The following is a 21,345-nucleotide window of genomic DNA, read 5'->3' as shown; positions in this document are numbered from 1 at the left end:
TGAGCCTTAGAGGATCTACGGTAACCCGGACAGGGCCTTCCCCAGTTTGGATTTAGTGCCACCCTCGTCCATCCGTCGAGACTGCCTGCCACGTGAGGCTGCAGCGGTGGCCGGTGGTGGTGGCGGCGGCGGTGGTGGGAGGACCTTCACACGTAGCGCAAAGCACACTGGGATATATTTACAAACACACTGAGGTACCACCATGAGGATATCCACTACCTCCTGTCTCTGTCACGTACTGGTCTGCCTCTGCTTTCTCCAGAAGTGCTATGGGGCTAGCCATCATGTACCAACAGCCAAAGTGCCCATCACAAACAACCAGACCAAACTGGCCAATGGCGAGACGGAAGTGCACCACAGACCTAAACGCGGCTGGATCTGGAACCAATTCTTTGTTTTAGAAGAACACATTGGACCAGACGCTCAATATGTGGGAAAGGTATTGTTTTGTCTTACTTCACAGAACTTCATGGCTTGAATTTAGATGCTTGTAAACAACCACTTTTTCATTACAAGGAAACTTGACTCCTTGGCACTGGTTGTGTCCCAAATGGCACCCTATGCCCTACATAGTGCATTACCTTCGACCAGAGCCCTATGAGCCATGGTCAAAAGTAGTGCACCATTTACGGAAAAGGGTGCCATTTTGGACAAATACTCTGTTTTGCTGCGCGGCAGTCTTGTCTACTGTGTTGTGGCAGGTACAGCTTCGATTATTAAGGTGACTTACCTTGTTGGTATTCTAGATGATTTTGTTCTGCCTAATGATGTAGAAGCCAAGAGTGTGTTCCAAATTGCACCCTATTCCCTACATAGCGCAATACTTTTGACCAGGGCCAATAGGGCTCTGGTCAAAAGTGGTGCACTATATAGGGAATAGGGTGACATTTGGGATGCGCAACAAATCTCACTTGGGTATATTTTGTAGAGAATAGAGGTCTACACTGTCCAAGTTCTTCTCATGATAATGTGTTATGTTTTATGCAGGAATAATCAACAATACTTCGATAATCTAAGTCTATCACTTTGGGCAGCTCTGTTAAGGGATATGACATTCAATTGTGAAAATAGCTTTTTATAGCATACGCTTAGTTCCAAAAATGGTTTGTTCTTTGTTTGAATTAACCATAGTGCAAAATCAAACCAACCCTTACAGAAAAAACACATGATTTCACATGTGAAATGTCCACATTTGCACAAAATGTGAAATCATGTGAAACCATGTGGTTTTGGTTCACTTCACATGTGATGATATTTTACATGAAATTTCACAGGTGATGCCTTGCGAACAAAAATATGTCGTAAGGATGTCCCCGGAATGTCACGCATTCACAGTGTTTTCAACTTACATATTTCAAACACTTGATTAGATTGTGTATGATTATTTACACAGTAATTATTATTCAACATGTCCTCACCTGGGATTTGAACTCACAACCTCTTGGTTCACGGTATCTTCCTGTTACGCCACCAAAATTGCTGAAATAAATCAATGAAATCAATGATGAGAGAGTTATCAGATTAAATTATAACTAAAATAACAGTGCAGATGGCACTCTTTTGCTAAGTGCAGAGATGTATTATAGGTAATGATTCTGTAGGTGACTTCTGAGAATGCTATGGACTTTGTAACACAGCAAAAAAATCAGCGTACCCCAAATCCAGAGGTTGTGAGTTCAAACCCCAGTTGTGGTCATATTGAAATCTAATCATATTGATTAAAGATGTTTACACTTGTTTATCTGAGCAGCGTACCAATTACCTTAAAATCCCCATACCATTTAATTACTTCCCTTACAAAAAAACAAAAACATGTACAGTTTTTGCATTTTCATGTTGTCACATTTATTTCATGAGATCAAGTTTTTACATGTGCTCAAATGTTTTCACATGTAGTTTCATGGTACCTAATGTTGCATGTAAATGTTGTCACATGTTATCACATTAACTTCACAGAAGATCACGTTAAATTCATGTTTTTTCCTAAGGGATGTTCTCATAGACTAGACGTAACATAGTAAATGAAAATCTGTGACACTCAAATTAGTATGATTTGTTAAGTTTGGTATGGTTACATAACTTTACTTACGGCAAAAAAATTGAAGGAGGGTGGTTGGTCAGTGTGGAAGGGTAGACATATAATGCACATTTCTAGTAATCCGAAGGTTTTGTGTTCAAATCTCATTGGGGACAAATTTAGCATTTAAGCTAATTAGGAACTTTTCAACGACTTACTATTTTTTAGCTACTTTGCAACTACTTAGCATGTTAGCTAACCCTTCCCCTAACCCTAACCTTAACCCTAACCTTAACTCCTAGTCTAGCTAACATTAGCCACCTAGCCACATACCTAACGTTAGATTGGAATTTGTAACATATCATGCATATAATAAAGGGGGTAATGTAAATTGTCCTGGTAGTCATTTGATTAACTGTTCAGCAGTCTCATGGCTTGGGGAAGCTGTTCAGGTGCCTTTTGGTCCCAGGCTTGGCGCTCCGGTACTGTTTGCCGTGTGGTAGCAGAGAGAACAGTCTATGACTTGGGTGGCTGGAGTCTTTGACAATTTTTTGGCCGTTCCTCTGACACCGCCTGGTATAGAGTTCCTGGATGAAAGGGAGTTCGGCCCCAGTGATGTACTGGGCTGTACGCACTACCCTCTGTAGGGCCTTGTGGTCGGATGCCGAGCAGTTGCCATACCAAACAGTGATGCAGCCAATCAAGATGCTCTCAATGGTGCAGCTGTAGAACTTTTTGAGGATCTGAGGGCCCATGCCAAATATTTTCAGCCTCCTGAGGGGGAAGACGCATTGTCGTGCCCTCTTCATGACTGTGTTGGTGTGTTTGGACCATGATAGGTCCTTAGCGATGTGGACACTGAGGAACTTGAAGCTCTTGACCCGCTCCAATACAGCCATGTTGATATGAATGGGGGTGTGTTCGGGCCTCGGTTTCCTGTAGTCCACAATAAGCTCCTTTGTCTTGCCCACGTTGAGAGAGAGGTCGTTGTCCTGGCACCACACGGCCAGGTTAAAAAAACTATCAAGGATAACGGAATAAAGTCGCTTATGTATGTACAGTATATCCACTGTGACTCTGGGCCTTTTGTAGCAGTACGTCTGAGCCAAGGCCGCTGGAAAACGTGTGGCGAGGCGGCATTTGCCACAGCAATTTTCAATCACTTTTCAATCACCTTTGATTTAATTTAATAAAATATATGATTTAATTTAATAAAATATATTGACTCAAAGCATTAAAAAGAGGGACAAAGTGCTGTTTTTTAGACTGATTTGCTTCATAATTTGTGAACTCATCGGAGTGGTGCTGCAGGCTCTTTGCGTGTCTAGACCAATCAGATTCATGGAAATCGCAGGTCAAGCGGGCCGGACACAGCGCAGAAAGCTCAAGACGCGCTCTCCACTTTCCTCAAGTATTTATTTAGCAAGCGTGATAACACATCACTCCCGACAGACACAAGCAAAAACTCGTACATACATGTAGCAGCCTATACACCTAAACATTAGCGAACTGACATGCTGCATTGCATGGAAACGAGACAATTATTTTGTCTGATCAACTGTAGGCTATTAACAAAAGTAGCTGCATAGTCTAGCCTACTATGCGCCCTGTCCCTCTGGCCAGGGTAAATGAAGCAGTAACGTTGTGTATTTATAGCCCATTTGTTTGTGAGAAAATGTGAATATGATCATGTTTGGTTTATATTCAGACTTGGGCTGACTAGACTATCTAGACTTTTTCGATCAAAAATTATTAACTGGAATTAATCAATAAACACAATAGCTGACATAGACTGTGAGTACATTTTTTATTAGGCCTACAGGTGCATATGGCAGGAATACGTGACGCAAGCCTGCATAAAGCAAGCTCAGCCCTGTGAGTTTTATTGTCCAATCATGTTGCTTTCTCTGTGTCTGTGTATAGGAAACCCCCCTAATCCTTCTTTAAAATATAACTAATATGAACAAGTACAAGGTTGCTGCAGTTTGACAGGGTTTTCATCCTCCCCAAGGCCAGGAGTTTTTACAGCAGTTGTTTTAAACCATGTGACCTGATTAGAAAAACTCTGGTCCCATCATAGCCCATATGAAACCTTTTTAATAGGTGGGGATTTTTACCTGGTTAGGTTACCAGATCAGGAAAACTACGGGCCCCAGACTTTTTTACACCACACCACTCTGGGACCTGTGGCGCCACCTCTGGTCTGAGCTGCATGTCATACCAGCTATGGGCTCAGACTGTCACAGACATATGGGTGTCACAACGACTGAGCGGCAGGTACTAGAGATGACTGGTGGTCCTAACCTCGTGCTCGGAGGGCAAGAGCAACCCAGCAAGTCTGGTCTGCAGTTGCTGTGATAACTTTTCTGTTAGTTACACAATGGGCCACAGGAAACTGGTTAATAAGTCTGCTTGCAGATTGTCTGGCCCCCTTATCTCCTGAAAAGTGGAAATGTGTTTCTCCGCTGCAGTGATCATTATTCTAGGCACTCGGGCAAAAGCTAATCCCTTCAACCGCACTCAGAAAGAACGAGGGAGGCAGATCACTCCTCTCCCTCTGACTGCATGTGCATATGTCAGTATTTCAATACAGAGGAAGGAGCATGATGTGGAATAGGAAAAAAATGAAAAATACAAGAAAAAGAGAGCGCAGTCCAGAGAGACAACATATAGAGAGGTGGAAAGACTAAGAAAACACTAAACCCATCTAATATCCTTCTAAATGTTATTACTCACCATCACCACTAAGTTTGTTATGATCACCGTGATGACAACAGTGTGCTACAGAAGGCCTGGCTTTATCAAAGATGCCTGGGTAGTGGTTTTGACAGAGCAGGAAAAAACGAATCCTTATAGGTGTTATTTATTGATGAAACATGCCGTTGCCAAGGTTATAAAATGCATGAGTGAACCACATAATTCCCAAGGTTCCACCAAAACATTCTCTCAGCATTTTCTGTGGTTCTGTCTGTATTATTGCAGCTGACTAACTGAAGTAGTACAAGGATATTAATGAAGAGAACATCCTTATTGAAACGGCAACGTTGTATAATGGCAGTTTATCAGTTGCCACTAATTGCATGAGAGAATAATTACTTTCAAAGATTATATTAACATTTAATACAGCTGTTGCTTATCATTTGAAGACTCCGGTTGTCTCTATCATGCTGAATAGATATTGGCCAAGTCTCTCCATCCCTCATATTCTACCTTAGAAGGAGTTGTGATGGTATGCGTCCCAAATGGCACCCTATTCCCTTCATAGTGCACAACATTTGACCAGTGTCCTGGGCCCTGGTGAAACGTAGTGCACTATATAGGGAATAGGGTGCCATTTGGGACGAATGCATGGTGATGAAAGAAAAACAAACATGAACAGCTAATCCTTCCTCTATATCTATGACCCTAAGAACAAACATACACATTCCAGTGAAAATCTCACTTTTAAAAGTTAATATTATGTTAACTCATACCCAAATAATGTTGTTGACTCATCCTATACTCATACAGTATTTCTGGCCAAAGCATAAATTGGAGAAGAAAACACTTCAAAATCTCCATCTTAAACTTGTACCATTTCAAAAAACACACATTTGCTTGGACAATAACACCATTATAATAATAATATGCCATTTAGTAGACGCTTTTATCCAAAGCAACTTACAGTCATGCGTGCATATTACCCTGGCGTTACAAGCGCCATGCTCTACCAATTGAGCTACAGAGGACCACATTATCACATTATGTGTAATGTCCAGTAGCTATTTCCTTTTTTCCTAATTTTCCTGTGGGAAGAAGGGTCTTTTTTTCGAGACTAGGGGAGACACGAGCTCACTGCACAAAAGCAAGCTAGCTAGCAAGCCAACCAATCCACAGCTGGTGTTAGCAAAAAGGACAAAGCCTATGCAACAACTATCTCGCCAGTCACTTCAATTTCAAATGATGTGATTTGTAAGAGTTGGCGTGCTGGCTGTTTAGAAGCAGTTAGTTAACGTAAGCATGCTATTCCACATGCGAGAGTTAGATTTTCACATGTGAAAGTGCAAATTAGATTTTCACAAGTGAATGTCTACCTTAAACAGCTATTTCACATGTGAAAATATGATTTCACATTTGAAACTGCACATTTCGCATGTGTTTTTTTCTGTAAGGGAAGTAACAAAATAGTATGGGGGTTTTAATATTAATTGCCTATAATACATCTCTGCACTTAGCAAAAGAGTGCCATCTGCACTGCAATGTTAGTTATCAGTTAATCTGACTATTCTCTACTTATGCTTTACTTATTTCAGCAATTTGAGGGCTTACTGTATAGTTGTCTAATGTTGGTGGGGCATATTATTCTGTTGTAATGTTACGCCTGCATTACTATAATAAATATAATGGTTTCTCTTAAGAGTATTTTTAACAAAGCTGAGATTTACTTTGAAGTCCAAAGTGTAGGAATCCAAGTAAAATCAGTTATTTGCATAGCCATGGTGGCATAGCAGGAAGATCGGAATGCTGTGAACCAAGAGGTTATGAGTTCAAATCAAAGGTGAGGACATAATAATGAATAATATTAATAATTACTGTATAAATAAACATACACAATGTAATCAAGAAGATGGCGCCGGAGAAGATGGCTGCCATTTTACAGCCCTCTAACCAATTGTACTATGATTGTGTGTTTTTTCGCGTTATTTGTAATTCATTCTGTACATAATGTTTCTGCCACCGTCTCTTATGACCAAAAAGAGCTTCTGGATATCAGGACAGCTATTGCTCACCTCGTATTGGACAAAGATTTTTTCTTCAACGAGTCGGACATAAAGGATATTCTACAGATACCCGACAAGGCCCAAATCCCCATCATTCGCATGAGAAAGAGACGGAGACATCGTGGATGTAGGTCGGGGTGCCTTGTAAGGCGAGCGAGTAAACTGCCTCTTCCATCAATCCTATTAGCCAATGTTCAAACATTTGGAAATAAATTGGACGACCTAAGATTAAGGTTATCCTACCAAGGGGACATTAAATCTGTAATATCTTATGTTTCAACGAGTCGTGGCTGAACGACGACATGGATAACATACAGCTGGCAGGATATATGCTAAATTGGCAGGATAGAACGGCTGACTCCGGGGTGGCGGTCTGTGTATATTTGTAAACAACAGCTGGTGCATAAAATCTAATACTAAAGAAGACTCGAGGTTTTGCTCGTAGACTATCTCATGATAAGCTGTAGACCACACTATTTAACAAGAGAGTTTTCATCTATATTTTTCGTAGCTGTCTATTTACCACCACAAACCGATGCTGGCACTAAGACTGCACTCAATGAGCTGTATAAGCAAAAACTAAAGCAGGAAGCACCAGTTACTCGGTTAATAAGGAAGTGGTCAGATGACGCAGATGCTAAGCTAGAGGACTGTTTTGCTAGCACAGACTGGAATATGTTCCGGGATTCTCCGATAGCATTGAGGAGTACACCACATAAGTCACTGGCTTCATCAATAAGTGCATCAATGACGTCGTCCCCACAGGGACCGTACGTACCTACCCCAACCAGAAGCCATGGATTTCAGGCAACATCCGCACTGAGCTAAAGGGTAGAGCTGCCACTTTCAAGGAGTGGGACTCTAACCCGCTATGCCCTCCGACAAACCATCAAACAGGCAAATAGTCAATACAGGACTAAGATTGAATCATACTACACTGGCACTGACGCTCGTCGGATGTGGCAGGGCTTGAAAACTATTACAGACCACAAAGGGAACCACAGCCGCAAGCTGCCCAGTTACAAAAGCCTACCAGATGAGCTAAATCACTTCTATGCTCGCTTCGAGGCAAGCAACACTGAAGCATGCATGAGAGCATCAACTGTTCCAGATGACTTTGTGATCACGCTCTCCGTAGCTGATGTGAGTAAGACTTTTAAGCAGGTCAACATTCACAAGGCCGCAGGGCCAGATGGATTACCAGGACGTGTACTCCGAGCATGTGCTGACCAACTGGCAAGTGTCTTCACTGACATGTGCCCAAGAACACTATTTTAACCTGCCAAAATGAATACCGACCCATAGCTCTCACGTTTGTAGCCATGAAGTGCTTTGAAAGGCTGGTCATGGGTCACATCAACACCATTATCCCAAAAACCCTAGACCCACTCCCATTTACATACCACCCCAACAGATCCACAGATGATTCAATCTCTATTGCACTCCACACTACCCTTTCCCACCTGGACAAGAGGAACACCTACGTGAAAATGCTATTCATTGACTACAGCTCAGCGTTCAACAACATAGTGCCCTCAAAGCTCATCACTAAGCTATGGACCCTGGGACTAAACACCTCCCTCTGCAACTGGATCCTGGACTTCCTGACGGGCCACCCCAGGTGGTAAGGGTAGGTAACAACACATCTGCCACGCGGATCCTCAACACGGGGACCCCTCAGGGGTGTGTGCTCAGTCCCCTCCTGTACTCCCTGTTCACCCATGACTGCATGGCCAGGCACAACTCCAACAACATCATTAAGTTTGTCGATGACACAACAGTGGTAGGCCTGATCACCCACAACGATGAGACAGCCTATAGGAAGGAGGTCAGAGACCTGGCCGTGTGGTGCCAGGATAACAACCTCTCCCTCAACGTGATCAAGACAAAGGAGATGATTGTGGACTATAGGAAAAAAAGAGGACTGAGCACGCCCCCATTCTCATCGACGGGGCTGTAGTAGAACAGGTTGAGAGATTCAAGTTCCTTGGTGTCCACATCACCAACAAACTATCATGGTCCAAACACACCAAGACAGTCGTGAAGAGGGCACGACAAAGCCTATTCCCCTCAGGAATATTTGGCATGGGTCCTCAGATCCTCAAAAGGTTCTACAGCTGCACCATCGAGAGCATTCTGAATAGTTGCATCACTGCCTGGTATGGCAACTGCTCTGCCTCCGACCGCAAGGCACTACAGAGGGTAGTGCGTACGGCCCAGTACATCACTGGGGCCAAGCTTCCTGCCATCCAGGACATTTATACCAGGCGGTGTCAGAGGAAGGACCTAAAAATTGTCAAATACTCCAGCCACCCTATTCATAAACTGTTCTGTCTACTACCACATGGCAAGCGGTACCGGAGCGCCAAGTCTAGGTCCAAAAGGCTTCTTAACAGCTACCCCCAAGCCCTAAGACTCTTGAACAGCTAATCATGGCTTCCCGGTCTATTTGCATTGCCCACCCACTCCACTCCACCCCACCCCACCCCTAACCCCTCTTTTACGCTGCTGCTACTCTGTTTATTATTTATGCATAGTCACTTTAACTCTACCCACATGTACATATTACCTCAATTACCTCGACTAACCGGTGCCCCCGCACATTGACTCTCTACCGGTACCCACTCTATTTAGCCTCCCTACTGTGATTTTATTTTACTGCTGCTCTTTAATTATTTGTTATTTTCAATTTTTTACTTAACACTTTTTTTTTTTACGTAAAAACTGCATTGTTGGTTAAGGGCTTGTAAGTAAGCATTTCACTACACCTGTTGTATTCTGCGCATGTGGCAAATACAATTTGATTTGATTTGATCATGTGTGTCAAATAGTTGAAAACACTGCGACTTTGTGACATTCCAGGGACATCCTTACGACAGATTTTTTTTTGCAGGGCATCACCTTTGAATCTTTATGTGAAATATCATCACATTTAAAGTGTTCCAAAATCACATGGTTTCACATGATTTCACATGTGAAGGGTTATGTGAGCACGTGAAAATCCACGTGAAACTTCATGTAAAATATCATCACTTGAGAAGTGTTCCGAAACCACATGGAAATTTCACATATGCAAAACGTGGAAATTTCACGTGAAATCATGTGGTTTTTCCGTAAGGGGTGTGCATAGAGTCAGTTCAAGATAGAGTCAATGCAGATAGTCCAGGTAAACATTTCATTAACCATTTAGCAGTCTTATGGCTATTTAGCAGTGTTCTGGCTTGGGAGTAGAAGCTGTCTCGGAGCCTGTTGGTCCGAGAGCCAATGCTCCAGTACCAATTACCAGACGGTAGCAGAGTGAACATTCTATGGCTTGGGCGGCTGAACATGTATGCACGTCCATGCACGTCCACACACACACACACACACACACACACACACACACACACACACACACACACACACACACACACACACACACACACACACACACACACACACACACACACGTAGTAGAGGGATCCATCCTTGCACACATTACAGAATTACTTCAGAATGTGAATGAGTGAGTGTGGAAGCCAATCTGTCAAACTGTGTCCCTAATCCACTTGTTGTGTATAGTATAATCCCCAGTGACACTTCTCTCGGGACCCATGCATTTGGGAAATTACAGGTCTGTGTGAGTGAGAGAGAGAGAAATACAAGGCAGGGGACAGGCCTTGTGCAGATATGCACAGTAGAAACGGGCGTCTGCGTTTCAAATGACACACTTTTCTTATATAGTGCACTATTTAACAAATAGGGTGCTATTTGGGACTCAGCCATGGAAGACACCCACAGGCCCAGTGGGAGGTTTGAATGTCTACATGTCACTCAGGGAAAGCCACACAGTGCCTTGATGTTGTTACATTAGCTTTTAGCAGTATGTTATTCTGCTGTATGAAAATGCCTGTGGAAAGACACACTGATTGGTCAGTTTCGAAGTGTTGACAACCATTCAAAATTCCCTTTAATCAGTCTAAATCAAGTCTTCAATTGCATTTCATAGCCCCTATGCCCCTACTCTCCCTACACTCAAAAAATGCTTGGTTAAAAACAACCCAATTTGGGTAAATTTTTGACAGAACACACGTTTGGTTATTTTCACCCAGCCAGCTGGGTCACATAACACCCATTGTTTTTTTTAAGTTGGGTTGTTGATGCTGAGTTATTGAGCTAGGATCCACCGGGTCAGATCAGAAGATAGTAGGCGTGGCTTAGTAGGGGTGTGGCTTTCAGATAGTTATTTTTGGCCACCCGTGAGAGTAAATGCCATTCCGGTTAATCTGTTCTGTTGTATTGTCAACACATGTTCAGGTTGACCACTGACACTTTTGGAGTGTTAATAAGGCTTATATAAGTGTATGATGTCCTTTAGTGCCTTTGTATGTTGTAATAGTTACCACTAAAATAATGTCACAATGTATATAGAACTATGTAATGTGCAAAAATATTGATGTAGAATTTTTATTTGCAGTGTACAAACTCAAAATGATTAACATGAATTACATTTACTCTCATGGTTAGCCAAAAGTAACTATCCGAAAGCCACGCCACCAATAGGCCATACCATTGAATTAACATGGGTTAATTTAACCATCAGTTGGGTTTTTATTCACTTTCATGCTGGGTTGACCCAGCAGATGGATATTTATTTTATGTAATCCATAAATTACTTTCAGGAGGCATATATTTAAAGATGCACTATGCAGACATTTTCCATAAAACAAAATATAATGCATTTTCAGCTGTTTGAAGCTGGTGTACAAAACCGAAAGTAAAAGATGCAAAAACTAAACTTAAAACCGGGAAGCATAGACATTTTCAAACTTCCTGTTAGCTAGCCGTGAGAAAAAAAACAAAAAAAATGTTGAGCATTACTATCCAAAACAAATATTATGGGTGATATTGTAGTCACTCAAACGGCTGTTTTACATGGGAATCAGAATGACTGTTCTGGCCCTTTAATTTGTAGAGCAAAATGCCAACCTCTAAGAAAAGGTGCCTAAATGTTTTATTCATACTGCTATAAATGGTTTGTGCTGTGACATAATCAGGCAACTGTCTTATATTTAATGGTACAGTGGAAAAAAGTGAAGCAAGGGAGCTGAGCTGTGCTTGCTGGGTCCTGAATGCTCATTAGCCATTGAGTGATAATTTAGAACAGAATAAAATACACTGTCACAGCTCGCGTCATTCCCCATTTGTAATAGAGAAAAGAAACAGCCCTCTAAGATTTGGTCTTTATAAAACCCTAAACCCAGTTACAGTTAGGTTATATGCTTCCCAGATCCCTGAAATACTACCTGTTTGTTTGTGTGCGCCATGCATCCATACGTGTGTATTGATTTTTTTTCAGCCTTTCAGTGCACCTCCAGTCAGTGTGGGGCTCCTGTCTCGTTTGTGTTCAAGTCAGATCAGGAACCTTCTAGAACAATCTGCCTGCATCCCAAACGGCACTCTATTCCCTATATAGTACACTATTGTTGACCAGCATAATAAATAAATCAGTCAGTTTAAGCTAGAGATATATGGAATGTTGCATTGGATGCATCTACAAGTAATTATTATGAGACTCTCACGGACATGATGGTGTTCTCCGTTTTGCTCTACGGCCCCCACAAGCATCTTGGGACTCTTCTGAAGTCGGTACAGCCGATCTGCCAACTTCTGTAGCGTCCAAACAGTTTGGGCTACACACTAATATTCCCCTCTGTGGAAAGGTGAGACTCTCACGAACACGTACATGTTGTTTTGCTCTAGGACACCCACAGGCCTCACAAGACTCGTCTGAATGTCCCCTGGTACCAGTTGAAAGGAAGTGGAATGGAAGTACAGTATATATGGAGAAGTTTAGTGCCAAAAAGAAGGGATTCAATACATGTAAAAAATGTGTTACAAAATGTTTCAAGATCTTTCATATATCTATCAGCTATAGGACAGACACTTTAGAACAAACTTCCTTTAGATTTTTTTGGGGGGACTGTCTTTTGTTCCATGTAGTGAATCTGTTATTCAATGTGTTTGTATTGGGCTAATAGCAGTAAGGCCACATTTTTTTTTCATCAAGTAATTTCTTCATATTTTTTTAAATGCTTTAATGGGTCTTAAAATTCTAAATCAAATAGCTAAATGATCCTTGGTATGACCTTCTTAAACAATTACATATAGCTTAGTAGAACCTCCCGCTCCCCCCGGCTAAGACAGGGCTTAGACTGTAATGGTTTTTAAAAGCACCTGTCACACCATTCACAAACTCTAGTAGGATAATTCTGCTTCAAGTTCAGTAGACTACCTCTGCTCTCTTGTGTTGAGCGTGCGAGATCAAATGCACCTATGCGTGGTGTCAATTAAATAGCCTGTAGGCTATATGCATGGGCAGAGAAGCGTGAGCGGTTGTCTTTCCATGGAAATTAACTTCCTAAATATGATAGGCTATAGTTTAGGCTCCAACATTGACTGAAAATAAATATTGATAACACATTTATTTGCGTCTGCCTGCAAATTGTCCAGCTCCAATCAAATTTATGCAAGATTATTTCGAAACGGTTGTCTTTCTGTTTTGTAGGCTATTCATTATCTATTGTATCCCAGTCCTTTGTCCCCACTTGCTTCAAGATCTCCACCATTGTTCCTGTACCCAAGAAAGCGAAGGTAACTGAACTAAATGACTATTGCCACATAGCACTGTCATCATGAAGTGCTTTGAGAGGCTTGTTAAGGACCAGATTGTTCCTGGCGCCGACGAAGATGGCGGCCTCGTGACTAGCTCTTAGGAAACTTTGCAGTATTTAGTTTTTTTATGTATTATTTTGTACATTATTAGCTCAGAAAGTGTTTTGCATCATTACATACAGCCGGGAAAAACGATTGAATATCAGAGCGGTGGTAACTCACCAGCATTACGACCAGAAATACGACTTTCCCGAAGCAGATCCCAGGGCAACTGAACTGATTCCAGCGGCTGACCCAAAACATCACCGGCGGAGCGGCCTGCTGGTCCGACTTAGGAGGCGCGCACACCACCCACCGCTTCCAAGTATTCTACTCGCTAATCTTCAGTTAACAAAGTCAACGAACTACGGGCAAGGACTTCGCTGGCCACTTTAAGAAATTGAACATTAGTCACTTTACATTTACGTCATTTAGCAGACGCTCTTATCCAGAGCGACTTACTGTCGATGTGCTTAAGGGCACATCAACAGATTTTTCACCTAGTCGGCTCAGGGATTAGAACCAGCGACCTTTCGGTTACTGGCACAACACTCTTACCCACTAAGCTACCTGCCGCCCTTTAATAATGTATACATATCTTGCACTACTCATATCATATGTATATACTGCATTCTATAATATTATTCTGTATCTTAGTCCATGCCGCTCTGTCATTGCTTGTCCATATATGTATATATTCTTAAATCCCATTCCTTACTTTTTTTTGTATATTGGGTAAATGTTGTGTAATTGTTAGATATTACTGCACTGTCGGAGCTAGAAGCATAAGCATTTCGCTACACCCGCTATAACATCTGCTAAACACGTGTATGTGACAAATAAAATGTGATTTGATCTCCACCTTACCCTACAACCTAGACCCACTACAATTTACATTCCGCTCAAACAGATCCACGGATGACACAATCGCCATTACACTGCCCTATCCATTTACGTCATTTAGCATATGCTCTTATCCAGAGCGACTTACAGGAGCAATTAGGGTTAAGTGCCTTGCTCAAGGGCACATCGGCAGATGTTTCACCCAGTCAGCTCGGGGATTCGAACCAGCAACCTACCTGCCTCTCTATCCCACCTGGACAAGAGAAATACATATGTGAGAATGCTGTTCATCAACTACAGCTCAGCCTTCAACACCATAGTGCCCTCCAAGCTCATCACTAAGCTCAAGGCCCTGGGTCTGAACCCCTCCCTGTGCAACTGGGTCCTGGACTTCCTAATGGGCCGACCCCAAGTGGTGAAGGTAGGCAACAACACCTTCACCACGCTGATCCTCAACACGGGGGCCCCACAGGGGTGCGTGCTCAGCCCCCTCCTGTACTCCCTGTTCACCCATGACTGCGTGGCCATGCATGTCTCCAACTCAGTCATCAAGTTTGCTGACCATACAACAGTGGTAGGCCTGATTACCTTCAATGACGAGACAGCCTACAGGGAGGAGGTGAGAGTCCTGGCTGAATGGTGCCAGGAATAACCTCTCCCTCAACGCCAACAAAACAAAGGAGCTGATTGTGGACTACAGGAGACAGCAGAGCGAGCACACCCCCATCCACATCGACGGGGCCGCAGTGGAGAGGATCAAAAGCTTCAAGTTCCTCAGTGTGCACAGCATTGACGACCTGAAATGGTCCCTTCACACAGACAGTGTGGTGAAAAAAGCGCAACAGCGCCTCTTCAACCTCAGGAAGCTGAAGAAACGTGGCTTTGCCCCTAAGACCCTCATGAAATTCTACAGATGCACCATAGAGAGCATCCTGTCGGTATGTATCACCGCCTGGTATGGCAATTGCACCGTCCACAACAGCAGGGCTCTCCAGAGGTTGGTGCAGGCATCATCTGGGGTACACTTTCCTAAGAAGGATTTAGGAAATTGCAATTGGCTCAGAAAAGGGCAGCACGGCTGGCCCTTAAATGTACACGGAGAGATAACATTAGTACTATGCATGTCAATCTCTCATGGCTCAAAGTAGAGGAGAGATTGACTTCATCACTATTTGTTTTTGTAAGAAGTATTGACATGTTGAATGCACCGAGCTGTCTGTTTAAACTACTAGCACACAGCTCGGACACCCATGCATACCCCACAAGACATGCCACCAGAGGTCTCTTCACAATCCCAAAGTTCAGAACAGACTATGGGAGGCGCACAGTACTACATAGAGCCATTGCTACATGGAACTCTATTCCACATCAGGTAACTGTAGAATCAGATTTTAAAAACAGATAAAAATACACCTTATGGAACAGCGGGAACTATGAAGAGACACACACTCAGGCACAGACAAACCCTTACACATACACATGATAAGACACGCACTCTACACAAGCGTACACATAGATTTTGTATTGTAGATACAGTGTATGTGGTAGTAGAGTAGTTGCCTGAGGGCACACAATTAATGTGTTGTGACAAGTGTTATGAAATGTAATGTCATGTAATATTTTAAATTGCGTATAACTGCCTTAATGTTGCTTGACCCCAGGAAGAGTGGCAGCAGCTAATGGGGATCCTTAAAATAGACAAACACAAATACTGCCTGCCCTCCAGTACATCTACAGCCCCCAGAGTCACAGGAAGGCCAAGAAGATCAACAAGGACCTCAGCCACCCGAGCCATGGCCTGTTCACCCAGTTGGGACCGAGAGCTGGTACCGAGAGACTGATAAACAGCATCTATCTCCAGGCCATCAGACTGTTAAACAGTCACCACTAGCCGGCCTCCGCCCAGTACCCTGCCCTGAACCTTAGAGACTGCGTTGCACTATGTGCTGTACATAAAGTCATTGAACACTGATAACTTTAATCATGTTTACATACTGTTTTAACAACTTTAGATGTATGTATTGCATTCTAGTCATGGCACAACCTATATAACTACTGCTGTACACACCTTTTCTATTCAGATACTGTCCATACTGTCTACACACACCTTTTATATACATACACTACCGGTCCAAAGTTTTAGAATACCTACTCATTCAAGGGTTTTTCTTTATTTGTACTATTTTCTAAATTGTAGAATAATCCTCTGTAGCAGAGGAGACAGGCGCCTCAAAGGTCCTCAACTGGCAGCTTCATTAAATAGTACCTGCAAAACACCAGTCTCAACATCAACAGTGAAGAGGTGACTCCGGGATGCTGACCTTCTAGGCAGAATTGCAAAGAAAAAGCCATATCTCAGACTGCCCATCTTAATCTTTTTTTTAAAAAGACATGGCTTTTTCTTTGCAACTCTGCCTAGAAGGTCAGAATCCCAGAGTCGCCTCTAATGTATTTGTCCTCTTGCTCAGTTGTGCACCGGGGCCTCCCACTCCTCTTTCTATTCTGGTTAGAGACAGTTTGTGCTGTTCTGTGAGGGGAGTAGTACACAGCGTTGTACGAGATCTTCAGTTTCTTGGCAATTTCTCACATGGAATAGCCTTCATTTCTCGAGATAAAAATAGACTGATGAGCCTGTAATCAAACCCACAATTGCTGATGCTCCAGATACTCAACTAGTCTCAAGAAGGCCAGTTTTATTGCTTCTTTAATCAGCACAACAGTTTTCAGCTGTGCTAACATAATTGCAAAAGGGTTTTCTAATGATCAATTAGCCTTTTAAAAATGATAAACTTGGATTTGCAAACACAACGTGCCATTGGAACACAGGACTGATGGTTGCTGATAAGGGGCCTCTGTACGCCTATGTAGATAATCCATAAAAATCAGCCGTTTCCAGCTACAATAGCCATTTACAACATTAACAATGTCTACACTGTATTTCTGATCAATTTGATGTTACTTTAATGGCCAAAAAAATTGCTTTTTTTTCGAAAACAAGGACATTTCTAAGTGACCCCAAACTTTTGAAAGGTAGTGTACGTACTGTACCAATATTTTAACCTATTTCTTAGTCTATTTTTGCACATTTTGATCTTGACTATGGTGTCAAAATTGCTGGCACGAGGCTGCACAGCGAGCTGCATCACATACACCTAAAATAATATTGCAGGACTGCGGTCGGGTTCAGGAGAAGATCTTGCGGGAGCAGGTGGGAGTCGGAAAATAAGTCAGCGGGAGCATGCAGGCGTGGTATGAAAATTAGCCCTGCATAGACCTCTACTGTGAACATCAATTGTACTGAACAAAAATATAAACGCAACATGCAACAATTTCAAAGATTTTACTGAGATACAGTTCATATGAGGAAATCAGTCAATTTAAGTACAGTGGGGGAAAAAAGTATTTAGTCAGCCACCAATTGTGCAAGTTCTCCCACTTCAAAAGATGAGAGAGGCCTGTAATTTTCATCATAGGTACACGTCAACTATGGCAGACAAATTGAGGAAAAAAAATCCAGAAAATCACATTGTAGGATTTTTTATTAATTTATTTGCAAATTATGGTGGAAAATAAGTATTTGGTCACCTACAAACAAGCAAGATTTCTGGCTCTCACAGACCTGTAACTTCTTCTTTAAGAGGCTCCTCTGTCCTCCACTCGTTACCTGTATTAATGGCACCTGTTTGAACTTGTTATCAGTATAAAAGACACCTGTCCACAACCTCAAACAGTCACACTCCAAACTCCACTATGGCCAAGACCAAAGAGCTGTCAAAGGACACCAGAAACAAAATTGCAGACCTGCACCAGGCTGGGAACACTGAATCTGCAATAGGTAAGCAGCTTGGTTTGAAGAAATCAACTGTGGGAGCAATTATTAGGAAATGGAAGACATACAAGACCACTGATAATCTCCCTCGATCTGGGGCTCCACGCAAGATCTCACCCCGTGGGGTCAAAATGATCACAAGAACGGTGAGCAAAAATCCCAGAACCACACGGGGGGACCTAGTGAATGACCTGCAGAGAGCTGGGACCAATGTAACAAAGCCTACCATCAGTAACACACTACGCCGCCAGGGACTCAAATCCTGCAGTGCAAGACGTGTCGCCCTGCTTAAGCCAGTACATGTCCAGGCCCGTCTGAAGTTTGCTAGAGTGCATTTGGATGATCCAGAAGAGGATTGGGAGAATGTCATATGGTCAGATGAAACCAAAATAGAACTTTTTGGTAAAAACTCAACTCGTCGTGTTTGGAGGACAAATAATGCTGAGTTGCATCCAAAGATCACAATACCTACTGTGAAGCATGGGGGTGGAAACATCATGCTTTGGGGCAGTTTTTCTGCAAAGGGACCAGGACGACTGATCCGTGTAAAGGAAAGAATGAATGGGACCATGTATCGTGAGATTTTGAGTGAGAACCTCCTTCCATCAGCAAGGGCATTGAAGATGAAACGTGGCTGGGTCTTTCAGCATGACAATGATCCCAAACACACTGCCCGGGCAACAAAGGAGTTGCTTCGTAAGAAGCATTTCAAGGTCCTGGAGTGGCCTAGCCAGTCTCCAGATCTCAACCCCATAGAAAATCTTTGGAGGGAGTTGAAAGTCTGTGTTGCCCAGCGACAGCCCCAAAACATCACTGCTCTAGAGGAGATCTGCATGGAGGAATGGGCCAAAATACCAGCAACAGTGTGTGAAAACCTTGTGAAGACTTACAGAAAACGTTTGACCTGTGTCATTGCCAACAAAGGGTATATAACAAAGTATTGAGAAACTTTGGTTATTGACCAAATACTTATTTTCCACCATAATTTGCAAATAAATTCATAAAAAATACTACAATGTGATTTTCTGGAGAAAAAAAATCTTATTTTGTCTGTCATAGTTGACGTGTACCTATGATGAAAATTACAGGCCTCTCTCATCTTTTTAAGTGGGAGAACTTGCACAATTGGTGGCTGACTAAATACTTTTTTCCCCCACTGTACATTCATTAGACCCTAATCTTTCACATGACTGGGAATACAGATATGCATCTGTTTGTCACAGATACCTTAAAAAAAAGGTAGGGACGTGGATCAGAAAACCCGCCAGTATCTGGTGTGACCACCATTTGTCTCATGCAACGCCACAAATCTCCTTCGCATAGAGTTGATTTAGGCTGTTGACTGTGGCCTCTGGAATGTTGTCCCACTCCTCTTCAATGGCTGTGCGAAGTTGCTGGATACTGGCGAGAACTGGAACACGTTGTTGTACACGTCAATCCAGAGCATCCCAATCATGCTTAATGGGTGACATATATGGTGAGTATGCAGGCCATTGAAGAACTGGGACATTTTCAGCTTCCAGGAATTGTGTACAGACAACGTTGACATCAGCAAACCGCTCGCCCACATGACACCATACACGTGGTCTGCGGTTGCGAGGCTGGTTGGAGGTGGCTTATGGCCTTTTATTGTCCCCAGCACAAGGTGCACCTGTGTAATGATCATGCTGTTTAATCAGCTGCTTGATCTGACACACCTGTCAGGTGGATGGATTATCTTGGCAAAGGAGAAATGCTCACTAACAGGGATGTAAACAAACAAATTTGTGCACAACATTTGAGAGAAGTAAGCTTTTTGTGCGTATGGAGTTCCCGGGTTTCATTTTATTTCCCCCAGAAGCAGTAGAAGTCAAAATAGAGGACCGACATTAGGGCAGATCATAGTTTATGTGCATCAGCGACAGACAGCACATCTTTATCACGCCCCCATCACAATCTACCAATTCACGGTCATTAGCTGTGTGTTCTATCATCACCAAAGTGCCCAAGACTGTGACAAATCAATCGTCAAGAGAGTGCTATGAGGATATGATTGGGGGAAGCGCGGCCGAAATGCAGCAATAATCAAGCAATAATCAAGCACACCCACATAAAAAGTGATTAAGTCCTCTTGAGCGAAAAATAAGGGCTGAAATTTAATCAAAAACGAACCCTCCTCGCTAATTGCAAATATGAGGCCTGGCGCTGAAGAGCCAACCCCCTTTTCTCCAACCGCTTCCCCTCTCCTCCTTGCCTATTTGTGGAAAGACAGAGCGCGCTCCCCTTCACACACATATCCTCAACTTCTCCAACTCCCCATCAGCACTTTTCTCTATTTTCAGAGATGCTAACTCTTAGGTCAATCTAGGCAGCTTCCTAGCAAGACAGTTGACACCAACACTTGTTTGGTTCCTGCGGCACAGCACAGCTGGCGAATGTGACAGCATATAAATCATAATGGTCAAATACACACATTCCAAGTGCACAAACAGACACAAACAACAAGATAATCAGTTGAGATAATCACACATTCCAACATGTAGATGTACATGCTAAATGTCCTGAGGTTTTTACGGTAACATAGTCAGCCAGTTGTCTGTAATACCGTAAAAAAAGCTACAATGTGTTAGCGTACCGTATTTTACGGTATCCGATGCTGTTACTGTAATATATTTTAGCGTTGTTTTTACGGTAACTTACAAGTAACTGGCTGCCTGTAAATTACCGTAAAACAACAGTACAGTGCATTACTGTAATCGGATTACTGTAATTGTAATGAATTAATTACTTAAATTCATTGAGGGGAGATGGGGTTTGTATTTTGCAGTATTTTACCACAGTTCCATGGGATTGATGAAAGCATGTTGGCTGCTAGGTAATGTGTTTATATGTTACAGCACTTCAATACCTATTTTATATTTGTACTTCACCTGCCTGAAGTACAATTCATGAATTTTGTAAATATTTTAGAATACATGCATTTTTTATTTTCTGATTTAAAATAATTATAATAAATTGGACGCATAGCTACACCATTCTCGGTAACGGTAACATAATATTTTTACTTGCTATGACTGTGATATGTTCTTGTTCATCGACCTTAGTTTATTGCACTGACTGTAAGTAGCTTTGGATAAGAGTGTCTGCTAAATGACCAAAATGTAAATGTTAAAATGAACACCTGCAAAGCACACTGCTGGGTATTATTCTAATGAGCTCCGCCC

General features: G+C 42.4%; 1 protein-coding gene across 1 annotated transcript in view; it reads left to right on the top strand.

The window, feature by feature from the left end:
• Window positions 1-202: 202 nt before the first annotated feature.
• Window positions 203-21,345, top strand: part of LOC311108905 (cadherin-18-like) — a gene marked incomplete at both ends in the record, with an annotated part of 152,120 nt that continues 130,977 nt past the window's right edge. The window contains one exon of the mRNA XM_084151696.1: window positions 203-439. Within this exon, the coding sequence (XP_084007822.1) occupies window positions 203-439 (237 nt within the window). The remainder of the gene's footprint in view (window positions 440-21,345) is intronic.

This window comes from Coregonus lavaretus, assembly GCF_964263955.1.
Source record: "Coregonus lavaretus genome assembly, chromosome: 34".
In the NCBI taxonomy this organism is placed as follows: Eukaryota; Metazoa; Chordata; class Actinopteri; order Salmoniformes; family Salmonidae; genus Coregonus; species Coregonus lavaretus.
Note: the sequence above shows the minus strand (reverse complement) of the source record. Positions and strands in the feature narration are given on the sequence as shown.